Source organism: Helianthus annuus, chromosome 7, assembly GCF_002127325.2.
Source record: "Helianthus annuus cultivar XRQ/B chromosome 7, HanXRQr2.0-SUNRISE, whole genome shotgun sequence".
Classification (NCBI taxonomy): Eukaryota; Viridiplantae; Streptophyta; class Magnoliopsida; order Asterales; family Asteraceae; genus Helianthus; species Helianthus annuus.
The window spans coordinates 139791701-139806028 of record NC_035439.2 but is presented as its reverse complement, the minus strand read 5'-3'; the positions used below and the strand labels follow the sequence as shown (position 1 = coordinate 139806028).

General features: G+C 35.9%; 2 protein-coding genes and 1 long non-coding RNA gene across 4 annotated transcripts; all 3 read right to left on the bottom strand.

Annotated features, from left to right (window-relative positions):
• Window positions 1-218: 218 nt before the first annotated feature.
• On the bottom strand, window positions 219-758 carry LOC110867027. Its single transcript, XM_022116174.1, has one exon. It carries the CDS (start codon window positions 756-758, stop codon window positions 219-221), a length of 540 nt encoding a protein of 179 aa, XP_021971866.1.
• Window positions 759-6231: 5473 nt separating this feature from the next.
• Window positions 6232-9375, bottom strand: LOC110868805. 2 transcript variants are annotated; one of them, XM_035975344.1, is made up of 3 exons: window positions 7192-9371; window positions 6543-6592; window positions 6232-6433 (listed from the first exon to the last, which is right to left on the bottom strand). In XM_035975344.1, the coding sequence occupies exons 1-3, from the start codon at window positions 7333-7335 to the stop codon at window positions 6364-6366; spliced, it is 264 nt and encodes an 87-aa protein (XP_035831237.1). In that variant the 5' UTR covers window positions 7336-9371; the 3' UTR covers window positions 6232-6363. The 2 variants fall into 2 exon arrangements, 1 of the variants encoding a protein (XP_035831237.1); XR_004862862.1 differs by lacking the exon at window positions 6543-6592 and having other exon boundaries at window positions 7192-9375.
• Window positions 9376-10410: 1035 nt separating this feature from the next.
• Window positions 10411-11499, bottom strand: LOC110867394. Its single transcript, XR_002551570.2, has 3 exons — window positions 11094-11499; window positions 10961-11021; window positions 10411-10613 (listed from the first exon to the last, which is right to left on the bottom strand). It is a non-coding gene; the product is annotated as an uncharacterized LOC110867394 (long non-coding RNA).
• Window positions 11500-14328: the final 2829 nt, after the last annotated feature.

Genomic DNA, 14328 nt, shown 5'->3' with positions numbered 1-14328 from the left:
CAGTCGTCAGTCAGATGGCATGTGTCCTTGTGGAAATCACAATACAAGTTAGGGTCCTGGCCCTTCTTGTTTGACATGGGTTTGGGAGCTTTGAAATTGTGATTCTCCATCATAAGAACCTCCTTAGGTGTCTTATTTAACGGAGTCCAATGTTTATCCCTGTTCTCGTTCTTGACCGCCTTACGGTAACCAATTCGATCGATCGTGTCACGCGCGTTTTACTTGAATCGAGGCCTCTCTTCATAACCACTGGACTGGTTAGACTTCCAGCCAGGGTTTTTGTTCTTGTTGCGTCTGCTCGATTCACGCGCGTTCGTTCTTGAGTAGCGATCTTCTGAATAATAACTGGACTTGCCAGCAATCAATGACTCTTCTGTTCGCGCGACCACCTTGGCTGCTGCCATCAGTTTGTCCCATTCTTTGGGCATACTGTCTCTGCCCATGATAGTCCGGATTAGACTATCACAACGGATTGCCTTCTTTAAGTGGGCGCGCATCAGATCTTCGCTCACGCCACCAATTTCTAAACACTCCTTGTTGAAGCGAGTGATAAAATCTTCCAATCCTTCGTTCTCACGTCGCCAGATGTCCATAACTTTAGATGTATCACGCCTGTATCGCCTTTGTTGGCTGAAGTGAGCCAGGAACTGTTCTTGGAAATCGATCCACGGTTTGATTTTTCCTGCAGAGAGGCTGTCGAACCACGCGCGAGCAGCTCCCGTGAGTGTCTGAACGAAAAGATGGCACCACATAGGCATAGTCTATCCGCCTACTACACCAACACTTGTAAAAAGCTGGACGTGGTCATCTGGATCAGTCAGGCCGTTAAACTTACCCATAGTTTGTGGAAGCTTGGTTTTCTCCAGCGGAGCCAAGGCAATGCTCCAGATGAATGTGGTACCGAAAGTGTACTCGGTTCGGTAAATGCAGTACCGGTACCGGTATCGGGTACCATTTGCTCACCCCTACTCTAAGGGTGTGGTAATGACCCAAACCACTATTCTTTTATTTTAATTTATTAAAAGGAAAATGAAATATTGAAAAAGGAAAGGAGACCCATGGGTGTCATAGTTTAATCCATGCCAACCATAGTGAATGAGGCAAGGGGATGGTGTAGCAATCCATTAGTGGTCCTACATGGCGATTGATGACCCAACTCATGCCCCCCACACCCTTCAGCCTCAGAGTTTAAAAAATATATATTTTTAACTTATATTTTTCATCTTAGGGTGAGGTTTTAGAGTGAACACTAGTGTATTTGTGAACCAAGTGAACAAATCTTGTCCATTGATTTACATCATCAAATCGTAAAATGCACTAGTGTATTTTCATCATCAAATCCCGATCAAATCCTAACCTTTGATTTACACTTGTGTATTGATAATCAAGGGCTATAATTAATTTATACTGTTCAGAATCAAGGGGGTTGTTCACAAATGAATCTAACCCTTTCAACTTATATACAGTCGATTACACTGAAAACGATCATTTAGTACCTTTTTTTCCAACACAACGTTTTTTCATGTCCTACATAATGTTATGTAACAATATGAATATATAAACCTCAACTATATGTAATTCATTAAGAAGAGATTGTGAACATATGTGACCGCTGTAAAGGTAGTTTGAGATATTGGTTATGAGAAACTCGTATAAACTCGTTAAAGATGTTAGATGTAGCGAAATTCTTCAAATATACAACTTAACAAGTTAAGAATCTACTTAAGATGTCCAGAACACAGTGGCGGATTTTGAACGAAAAATCAGTGTGTGCTGGACTCTCAAAATCAAAATCAGTGGGGGGTGGACTATTAAAATCCAATATTTTACACTAGAAAAAAAAATCGGTAAAATTAATACTACGAGCAAAATTAGGAGCGGGGGCAACCCTGGGCCTAAAGGAAGCTACGCCCCTGTTAATATATCAATGCTCCTAGTAACATTAAGATTTAGGTTAATGTCAATGCTCCTAGTAACATTAAGATTTAGGTTAGGTGGTTATTTAAAGAAATAACAAAGTAAAGGTTAGATTATGAAGACACTAAACATTGGAAAAACTATCACAAATCATTTGTTGTATTGTTCAATTGATTCACTGACAAACTTTTTTTCTAAATTTACGGCAATATTATAAAAGATTAACGAGACGCTAGACCAATTAATGAATATCCGACCAATTGTGAGGGACAAGAGGAAAATTCCAATAAAAATGTAAATAAGGAAAGAAATTGCAATTATTTGTAAAATAACAAAATGAGCATCAATAAAATACCATATGCAGTCTCTCATGTCTTTCATACCCTACAAAACCATTAAACGAAATTCACAAATTGGATACCACAATCAAAGAAATTGTTCATACACATTCATTAAAAAAAATAAGATTTGAGCCAATACAATTAATAAATGAAAAAGAAAATTTGGTCAAGTGGAAATCTTAATTTTAAAAGGCCTAAGAACATTAACTTTTTTTTATATTGGGCCGGCCCTGGCCTGAGGTATTAGGTAAAAATTTAATAAACAAAGAATATGGTTGACAAAAATCCTTTTAATGTAATGAATATATATATATTATTAATGTGGTTATTAACACCTAAAATAGATTAGGCTTGTTCCATAAGTTTTCCTCAATTATATATAGTCTTTTGTATCTCTTGTAATATACATCTCAATCAATGAAATATTAGATCTCTTCTCCCTATTATTTTCTTCTTCTTTCTTTGCTATTAGGCTAGTTTCACAACACGTTATCAGCATGAAATGATAATATTATTAGGATAAAATGTGAAAAAAAGGATATAAAGTGATATAACATGAATGTTTGAAATGATAATATATTGTTCTCTTACATCTTATGTCTTGAGTTAGCATAAGTTATAATAGATATTGATCATAAACCAGAAGTTTATGGATCATGATTATTTGATTAATTGGCATGACCGGTTAGACCACACTGAGTCAATAATGATGTGAAATTTATAGAAGAACCAGAATATTCTTCCTGATAGTGCATGAAATGTTTGCTCTCAAATGAAGTGGATTACCAACTAAGTTAGGGTGTGAATCCCTAACATTCTGAAAACGATTAAAGGATATGAATATGTCAAAATGATACCATTTAGTGTTTTAAATCGATGCATTGTCTAAATGGTTATCAAATCCACAACCTGAAGTTTGTGTGATTGTGGCTTAGCTAATGTGGTAGCAAGCATATTAATCCTGATTGGTATATTTATTTTGGTAATAATAAATGTTAATTCACTTCCCTAGCTATTAATGATCAGCGGAATAAGTGTTGAATTTCTTGTAGATTATGTTTATGCATGAATTGCTTTTGTTAAGACGATCACTGAATGTTTATGATTGATAACACAGCCAATAATCATAAGAGCAAGTTCATGTATATATATGAGTACATGTAATTTTACATGCAATAACATTAATTCACATCAAGCCAATTTGTTGTAATAGTTTCTCCCCATTATAGTTGGTTTTTGGTTAGGTACCAAAGATGTCCCTTCTAGGATTTTGGTTGTGCGGTATATATATTGATTCACCACTACGCACAATAATGGGACCTTAAAAGGTGGTTGGGAATATATGATAACGAATAGAGCCTTTCATGAGATATTTATTTATGGCTCAATTAATTGATATCCATCTAAATGGATTAACATTCCCAACATCATGGGGAGATAAAAAGCAGTTGGAAAAGAAATGAGTTGGTATGAATTATCATTCATCCTAAAAAAAATAAAGAAGTTCAAAGAACAACTCATTTACAAATATTAGCGAATATATTACCAGACGCACTCACTGACCTTAAAAAGGTGACTATGTCACATATACCAACTGCTAATGCTCCAATTAAGATGAGTGTCCCAGAAGGACAATCATCACATTTTTGTAATGAGTCTATTGCACGTCTGAAGCGTGGTAGACCAGTCGATTCCAATAATAAAATTCCTCGAAAGTTGGAGCAACTAATTAAGATGGTCAAGTTGAGGTTATATTAAAAAGGTCTCCTGAAGAGACAATAGACATGATGGTTCAAGAAGAACCTCAGGTACCTGAAAATAAAGAGATCTCGATAAGTTGTATCATGTCTAAGATATGTATGGAATTGAAACAAAATCGACGTCGTTATACTTAGCGCTTGAAATGATGAAATGACGAGGATCAAGATTTAAGATCTGCCTACAAATGAAAATACATAAATGATTGGCCAAAATGGAAAGACGCAAAGTATAGCAGATTTAAATTATGAAGTGGAAAGTTTTCGGACCAACAGTCCATACAACTGAATTTGTAAAGTATGTTGGATATTAATGGGGCTTTTATGAGAATCATGTGAAAATCAAACTAAATTAGATAAGGCAAATATGGTGCACAAGGATTTTCTCAAAAACCCATGACTGATTATAATGAGACACATTCTCTAGTGGTGGATGTAATGATTTTCCAATATTTTATTAGTCTGGTAATATAAAGAGAGAATTGATATGCGTCTTATGAATGTTATGTATCACTTGATACTAAAAGTTTACATGAAAGTCCCTCAAGGATTTGAATTATCAAAAATCATGTAAAATGAGTTCTCGAGAACGATATGATCATTGTATACAAATTCATATTTGAATACGTTGAATATAATTGGAACTCCTGATGAGTATCGTAAAGCATTTAAGTGCTTATAAGGTTAGTTGAAACATCTTAAGGATGTAATTCTTGTGCACCAATAACTATACATAGAAAACTTATGCCTGGTTATTATGGCATCTTAATGTACAATGTATAAGCATGATACAATATGGATTAAATATTCAAGACATCCCTGCATATGATATAGAAATCAATGAGGAGGTATATGTAATAGAACTCCTAAAGAGTGAATGCACATACATTGTTTTTCAAAGTTGAAAGAAGTATGTATATGATTGCAAATGCCTGAAGCATTGATTTCAAGTCCTCAAGAATGTATCTTTATAAAGTTAAAGATAGTATGAACTAAAATAGTCAAGTCGAGTGTTGTACAACTCATGATATATTCTGATAAAGAGCAATATAAGTTTGATAATATTATCCATCTTTATCAAATGTTCTTTCTTAAAAGTTCACTATAATCGCAATTTACAGTGATGATGTCTGAGCATACAGTGATGATGTCTGAGCATTATCAAGAGAAACTGGCGAGCTTTTAGAAGGGGAATTTTTTTAATGACCCTAGCACAGTCTAATTATTACTCGACTTGCAATTCGAGTATATTTGTAATCATACTTTATTCATCTATCAAACTACATCTAGAAGATGTTGGTGGGACATTTTACTATGTAGAGAGCTCAACCTTATAGTATGTTAAAGGTTGTTCAAACACTTTTTTATAAGAAATGATTATTATCATCTCATACCAAAGTAGAGATTTTCATTTCAAAAGTACCATGGCTAAAGTGCAGTTGTGCATTAACTTAGCTTTCTAGCTATGCATGATAATATATGTTTTTTATTTGAATTTATCAACATGATATAACACATGTCCAATGAGGAGACATTTGAATGGTAAAGCAGATATGTCGATACCCTAAAGGTAAAAATGATATGTGTCTATATTTTACTAACCCATGAAAGCTAGTTTTGCTAGTCTTGTAGATACAAAGAATGTAACACAAATAGTCTTGGATCTTATGGTATTTGTTCGCAAGTGGAAACACTAGAAGTCTCACAAGAAGATTTTACAACATTATTCAATATAAAGGATTGCATTTCAAGGCATCAAACGACAAATCATTCTACAAAGTTTTGAGCAACTTTCGAGGATGATGGACACACTTTACTTAAAAGATACATATTATAATGAGGGGGAGATTTATTCAAGTTGCACTTTTTTTCCCTTAACTAAGTTTTATCCCAATGGGTTTTCTTAGTAAGGTTTTTAATGAGGCAACATACCTGATCCAGAAGTATCAGGGGGAGATAATGCGCATTACACGTTGCACTCTTTTTCCCTTAGCTATGGTTTTGTCCCACCGGGTTTTCCTAGCAAGGTTTTTAACGAGGCAGCATCAAGCGTATTATGTTGATAACCAAGGGGGAGTGTTATGGATATATTTATTATTAAAGTGGTTATCAACACCTAAAATAGATTAGGCTTGTTCCACAAGTTTTCCTCAATTATATATAGTCTTTTGTATCTCTTGTAATACTAGTGGGAATGCCCGCGCGTTGTCGCGGGTGTCCAGACTGATATCAGTTTCATTTACGATGTCTATTATGAACCACTACCCGGTCCGGGTTTCTAAACTTTTATATTCCATTCAACGAGAAATACTCATCGAAGTTTGAATTCCGTGCATCTTGTTCAAGTGTCATCCTACGTTCGTGTAATGCTTGCTTCCTTCTTTCCAAGCTAGCTTGAAGTATTGTGTTTCCTCTTGCCTAAAATAAAAAAAAATGTATATTAATATTGTTTAAAAATATATATTCACTGCATGCACAAAGAAAATCAAAAGTGCAATGCACCAAACTCTAAAGTGCATGATCTTACTCTTCTTCAGCAGAAGAATCAAAAGATTCAACTGAAGGAGTCTTTCTAGCCTGTAGGAAAACAAAAACAATGATCAGAAAAAAGACACAATGTTATAAAAGCGGCTGCTAAACGGGCTGGGTTCATAGGGTGGGGATCGATCCTGAACACGACATGTGTATTTGCATGTTGACACGACCATGACCTATTTCACCCCAAAAAAAGTTATTTAACTATTTTTTACATATTGGCTCTCTAAAATATTAAGGTTACATATAATTTTTAAGCTTTTAGGTTTAAATTATGCCAAACTATTTTTAAACTTTAATACTTTTATATAAATATACTCAGATAGTTTAAGTATTATATGAAACACATTAAACATATAAAAATGGGTTAAATGAGTCAAATCTGTCGGGTTAACACGAACATGACCCATTTGGCTAAACGTATTCACGGGTCCGACCCGAAACTGGCCCAAACTCATTCAGACTAAACCCAAACCCGTGAATATTTGTTAGAGCATGTGGTTTCGAATACTCACACCCCTAGTTATTATATAAACCACAACAATATTAATTTCTGCAGAATTTCCAATTTGATATAGTAATTAAGATGCTATATATGAAAATTTTCATTTAAAAAAATCATAGATAAAAGTGAAACTTACATTATTCCGTCCCCTTATTGTTGTACGCCTAGACTTAGAATGGGATCCTGTTAGTTTGTTAACAGGAGTCTCTGTGCTTGAATCAACTCCAGATAAAGATTGAGGTAGATCCATCTGATTTTCACTTGCTTTGTTTGGCTGCATCTGTTACTCAATAATTTTAATTTTAGAATCTTCATCAAGAGGTTGAGAATCTGCCAATGACACCGTTTGTGACCACCTAAAGCTTGCCCCGATTTAAACATCCTGAAACAAATCAGGCATTCGTGCCCTTTGATCTTTTTCACCTTCGTTTTCTTATCGTATTTCGCCTTTCGAGTATGTGCAAAGTCACCTTCTAAACTGTTTTCGCCACTATCGTGTTTTGACCCAACCGTATTGTTCTTTTTGTGACACGGTCTATGCCCGCCAAGCCCTTGAAACGACGTAAAAAGCTTGTTGCAGTTCAAGCATTCGTACTTATTTCGTTTCTTATTCGGCCCCTCGCGTTCTAGTTCAGGAGTATACGAATCATCATCATCGCGAACTCTTTTTTTCAAATACGTGAATTCTCTAAACAAATTCCTTCTTATTTCGAGATTCTGTTCGTAAGTCAGTTCTTGCGCTTTATCGAATACCCATTTCGACTTCTTGTTCGGGTCACCGTATCGAAGCAATTCCTCAACCGAAATGTCCGATTCCACTTTTCTAGCAGTAAGATTCTCGAATTGAACAGTATCGGCATCCAAACCGCCACTTGATTTCTTACTGATTCTTTCAACCGAAGACGATTTCGTCTCGAGAACAGCAGAGTTATTGTTCGACGATTCGACAACCGAATTCACACCAGCCCAATTCGCGGAATCTTTCGACAACATCATCAAACACATAGCAAGTTCTTCTTGATCAAGCTCACCAGTCTCAGAAACAGAAGATGACCCATAGTGTTTCACAGTAAGTTAATGAAAAATCCAAATCCGATGCAATGAAAAAATCCAAGAGTCCTGATCTGATCTGAGCATATTCATACCGATCTGCCAATATTTCGGTATCACCAACAGCTGCATCTAAGGTCTGCATGGTAAAAGTTTGATTATAAGTAACACATGTTAAGCTATTAATAAAGGGATTGATTAAATGTGCCCTTGTATGCTTTAGTGAACACCTCTATTGAATAAAAGTAGGGAGAGATGAAATGACTGATTTAGTAGAGAAGAGATACGCCAATGATGGCCAGCCCAGCTGGTTGGAGGTGGGAGGGTTTACCACGCTTGCGTTGGTTCCCGCCTGGGTGGTTCCGAGTTCGATCCAGGAGGTATGCAAAACATGCGAAGCCTTCGGGCGAGGGGTTGAAAAGCCTGTATGCGCTGGGGATTCGAACCGGGGGAGTGTAGGTTGTAGGCAAACGACTTACCCAGGTGATCTAAGCCGTTCAAAAAAAAGTAGAGAAGAGATACATTTAGTAAAATAAATAGGGATGGGGTGCGTGTAGCACAACCCTTTGTTGGTGTTTTAAGCTTCAAAATCACACACAGCAAACTCATGAACATGAAGGTGTTTACTGTTTAAAACACACTCTTCATTCATTGTAAAATTTACATGTAAATAGAACAAAAACAAAACTGACGTGAAGTATCTTGACCCACTACCCGTTACTTTGACTCGAATATAAACTAATTAACCCTTGTTCTAGACACACTACTTGCATAATCAAAAAAAATTGACCCATCACCTATTATGAACAATAAACCTGTGACTAAATAACAACTTCTCTGTTGACCCATTCCAAACTATCCACAGCTGACCCGTGACCCATGAACAATCCGATTAGACCTACACCCTTAATATATTATGCAAATATAAAGCTTAGGAAAAAAAATATTATACCTTGTTATGAACTTCAGCGACCAGGTCATCATACGTGCCGCTATAGGGAATAAAGACACAAGACAATGAATAATTAAGCTTCTTCACGGCAGCTTCAAATACTTGTATCGAAAATCCAGTCACGTAGGTTTCATTCTTGTCTGGATCATAACTAACATTAACAAATTGCCTGAAAGCACCTCTTGCTGGCACACCAATCTTTAGTGGTTTCTCTTCATTTCTCAGTACGCGACCCATAGGCGTTGGTGCCAGTACCAATTACCAATGCGGCAATTGTGTCTTTATCAAGAAAGTGCCCAACAGCCAATGTTCCCACACTATCATTCACCTGTTCACAAATAAACCCATGTACAAGACCGTGTTAATCCTCAACAATAAAAAACAAATATTATTTTTCTGGATGTTAAAATTCTTACACGTGCAGCGACATTCATATCTAGATATCTTCTGGACAATGCTTTTTGCAGACATTCAACGGCGTCTTTTTCAACCTAAAATAATAACAACATGATATTAGATACATGACGATATAGTTACCAACTTCAAAATGATACCAAATGTACCCTCTGAAGTATCAACTCAGTTTTTTATACAATAGGGGTCAATTTTGTTTACTTAATTGCAGTCCGATTACATCACATGATTGCACGTTTGCACTTTTATAGCAACTTTAGATGGCCTTTACATTTGGAAATTCATGAACAAAACAAAAAAAACTTTGCAACATATAAGGCTGATGTAAATGCCTAATATACATTAAGCTTTGTTGTTTAATATGTAGCAAATGTGATAATCATCAAATTACAGAGAAGGAAATTTGTGAGCAACTCTTATGATTAGTCCCAAAATCATTCAACAAAAAGTTATGTACTGCATCATAATATATAATATAAAAGCGGGAAACGGAACAACACAATACCATTTTATCTATAAGGATTAAGATAATTCTAATCAAGAAATCGGTGTATTCAGAGGTCAATTAAATTCACATGATAATGAACAAACAAGGAAAACCTGAATGGAATACTTAAAACCCTAGCTTCTGGTCGGGCCTGCTTCTAAATCGATCTTGCTTCCAATCGCTTCCAATTTGTCGCTCTCTCTCTCTCTCTCTTTCTGATCATGAACCATAGACAAGGGTGGGATGGAAACGGAGGGGAGGATTGAAGCGACTAATTAAAGGCAGGACGATTGGTATGAAACTGGTCGTGTGTTACAATTATATTCAATGCTAATCTCACACTTAAATCCCACAATTGCCTTTTAGGCGTCTTAAACTTGAGTGGAATTTCCAATTTTCATGGCTTTAAGCACCTTGTACATGTTGCTTTAAAATTAATACGTATAGCAAAATTACCATCATGAGTTAAGTAACCACACGGATGCATATATGCAAAACCTTAAAACACACCAGTTCTCAATTTCAGTTTCAAATAAAAGCTTTAATCTTACAAAATTAGATTTCAAAGGTTTCCCCAAATAAAAAACTCCTTCATCGACAGAGGCTTGGAAAAATCTGAACCCTTTACCAACAACGCAACGATGAATAAGAATCCCTAAATCAGAACAAAAACAGCAAATGACAGTTTATATCAGAATTTTGTTCCATCAAATTAGCTTAGAAAAAATAAAGTTCCATCATCAAAGCAAACCCTATACTCATAATAAAGAGCCATAGGCCCATAACATTAAAGAAGCTATAACATGCATTCGATTCAAGGTAATGGATGACAAATGAAACCCCTAAATCCTTCTTAAACCCTAGAGTAACTGAAAACCCTTCTTCCCCTGTTCATAATTTCACAAGATAAATAATAAATAAAAATAATAATTTATCAACACTAATAGGTAATAGAACAACCTTTTATCAATTATGAGGGACAAAGAAGAGAAGAAGAGGCACCTAAAATGGAGGATTCCAGCAACAGTGTTGTGGATGACAAAGCCGTCAAACGGTCATGTCCCTGGAAAACAGAGCCATGAAATCAAAGAGAACACAATTCACAAATCATGAATGAAACCCTAATTGTGTTTACCAGGCGTAGCAGCTTCAATCTTTGTCATTCCTTTCCTGATCTCAATCCTCTTCAGATCTGTAGTCATGGTTTGAATCATCGCCAAAGCAAGCACACCATCGGAGCACACCATCGTAGTTTGGATTTGAAAAGATAGAGAGAGTAGGAAGATGAGAAATGAATTGTACTGTCATGTCAATTGTAATCGGGAGTTATAGCCATAAACAAAGAAACTGAACAGGTGGGTATAACAGATAATGAATGAATGCGGCATTCAATCGATCCTGTTGCGAAATCTCAGTTTTACCCCTAATGCGTCTTAAAAATAAATCCATCTCTCTATTATATTGGCTTGCACACTCTTGTATATCTTGCTTTAAAACTTGTACTTATAGTAAAATTACAATATTGTACATCACTTCTCCTTTTTATAGTATTATAGATACATCTTAATCAATGAAATATTAGATCTCTTCTCCCTATTATTTTTTTTATTTTTTTTTTTTTTGCTATTAGGCTAGTTTCACAACATTTAAGTCTTTAACAATGGACATAACAAAGAATATGATTGACAAAATTCTTTAAGTCTTTAACAATGGACATGGTAAAATGGCTTTACAAGAAGGTTAGTAAAACCAGACGAATTTCTATATCACTTAAAACTCTAGAAAGTCCTTGTTACAATGGACACGGTAAATGTCTTCTGAAATCACGCCCTAAACTCACACATCAATCAGGGTCGTTCCTATAATTTCAGAGGTAAGGTATGACAAGTAAAAGTGGCCCTTAAAACCTGAAATCGCTAATAATTTTATAACTTTTATAAATATTGACCTACGGTACCTAAACGAAAAAAAATATTGGGCCTACTTTAGGAGTCTAGAACATGGCCTTATACAGTCACACACTCTGCGCACCCTCTAGGACCCTCCTGATATCCATGCTTTCATATACATAAACACATTTATTTCATAAATAAAATAATTACCGATTTTTTTATCACCGGTAAGAACACATCATAGCTTACCATATTGAAAATAATAATAACTGAATAGTAACTATGATTTATATATGTTTCATTTAGGTCATTTATTTTAAAAAATAACACTTATAAAAAAATTCATAAAGTGAAACACCTTTTTTTTCGAATGGCAATGAAATCGCTTTATTAACAAACCAAAATGCATTATGAAGCTATGAAGAATAATGAAACACCTCATATAAGTTGGTGACTTATAAGTTATAATTAAGTAAAAACATTTAAGAGACTTTAGTGGAACATTTAGGAAACTTAATTAATGTTGAGTTGATTTTCCCCCAAAAACCATATATATTATTTACCTAGATCAAAGAATACAATATAATTTTTTTTTTGTTATGACAAGCATCTATGATCCGACGCCACAACGCATTCGGAAATACCCTATACCTCCAAGCCCATTTGAACAATAGCACATCATTTACAACTTGCAATCTTTTTATCCCCAACCTACCTTGTTTCTTTGGGGTAGTCACCTTATCCCAACTAACCCAATGAATTTTATTTTTTTCGTTAGACCCGGTCCATAGAAAACGCTTCATAATTTTCTCCAAGTTCTCAATTATCTTTTTCGGTGCTTTGTATAATGAAAAGTAGTATATCGGAAGACTACCAAGAACGGAATTGATAAGGGTAAGACGACCCCCTATCGAAAGAAGCTTTGCTTTCCACAAAGCGAGTCTACCTTCAAAAACCTCTACCACCTTCTTCCAATTACCACACCTATTCATATTAGCACCCACTCGTATACCCAAATAATCTAGAGGAATTTCTCCACGTTTACAACCCAAGACCATCGCCATGTTATCTACTTCCTCATTACCGATCCCAATCCCAAGGAGATTTGATTTGTTTATGTTGATTTTCAACCCCGAAACCATATAGAAGCATCTTAAAATACGGGTCAAATTAAGAACATTATGATCCGCCCAATCCCCCACAATAAGCCCATCATCGGCATACAATAGATGGGATATACTAACCTCTTCATTTGGCAATTTAATCCCTTTGAACTCTCCAATCCTGACGGCTTTTTTTTATGATACAAGAGAGCGCCTCCATCACCACCAAGAACAAAAAAAAGGGAAAGGGGGTCACCTTGTCTAAGGCCTTTATGACAAGTGAACTCAAACGTAGGTGACCCATTTACTAGCACTGCCGATCTAGCCGACTTCAATATACCCAATACCCACATACACCATCTATCCGGAAACCGTATTTGCTCTAAAATCGACACCAAGAAGTTCCAATTAACATTATCATAAGCCTTCTCGAAATCTATCTTCAGGATAAACGCCTTTTTGCTCCTTCTTCTTAACGATTCAACAACTTCATTAAGAACCAACGGACCATCTAGAATATATCTATCCTTCAAAAAAGCCGACTGAGATTCGGAAATAACCTCCCCCATCACCTCCTTAATTCTATTCGCCAAGATCTTCGATATAACTTTACTAATCATTCCTATCAAGTTAATAGGACGGTAGTCCTTCATATTAATAGGATTCTTGCATTTCGGGACCAAGGCGATAAAAGACGAAGTACACTCCGGGCTAATAAAACCCGACTCATAGAACTCGGCAAGGATCTTGACAAAATCATCTTCCAATTCTCCCCAAAATTTCTGCACAAAATTAAAATTGAACCCGTCCGGCCCCGGAGCCTTATCTTTACCGCACTCAAAAACCGCACATTTAATCTCTTCTTTAGAAAACGCCCGAATCAAACCTTCCCTTTTGTCGATTGGTACCGTCTTTAAATCATCACAGTTCAGTATTACCTGTTAACAAATATGCAGGAAGGAATTGGAAAAGCATTGTTAAGGTTGTAGGGGCTATTAAATCAGGAGAGGATCATATGCACTCTTATATACGGCCCAAAGTTGGAAGGGGTGATGCTGTGCGCTTTTGGTTGGATGTGTGGCAAGGTAACGAGGCTTTAAAGTATAGATACCCTCTCCTTTATCGGTTAGAATCAAATAAGTGCTGCACTATTGCTGACCGAGTGAAGATGGTAAACCAAAGACGGGTTGTGATCGCTGAGTGGGTGGAAAAGATTAACTCGGTTGATGTTTTTCAGCAGTGGCTGCAGTTGCTGGTTAGTGTCGAACAGATGGAGCTTGCTGACAGAAATGATGACTGGGTTTGGGCTGGAAATTCTGACGGGGTCTTTTCGACTAAGTCAGTGAGAGATTGCATTCTAGATGGTGCTGTTGGG

What these genes read in the sequence shown, in the direction of transcription:
- LOC110867027 (XM_022116174.1), bottom strand. Translation starts at nt 758, where the DNA reads ATGCCTATGTGGTGCCATCTTTTCGTTCAGACACTCACGGGAGCTGCT.
- LOC110868805 (XM_035975344.1), bottom strand. Translation starts at nt 7,335, where the DNA reads ATGCAGCCAAACAAAGCAAGTGAAAATCAGATGGATCTACCTCAATCT. An exon ending in CAATAAGGGGACGGAATAAT is followed by an intron (nt 6,593 to 7,191) that starts GTAAGTTTCACT and finishes GTTTTCCTACAG; the next exon opens with GCTAGAAAGACTCCTTCAGT. An exon ending in GATTCTTCTGCTGAAGAAGA is followed by an intron (nt 6,434 to 6,542) that starts GTAAGATCATGC and finishes TTTTTATTTTAG; the next exon opens with GCAAGAGGAAACACAATACT.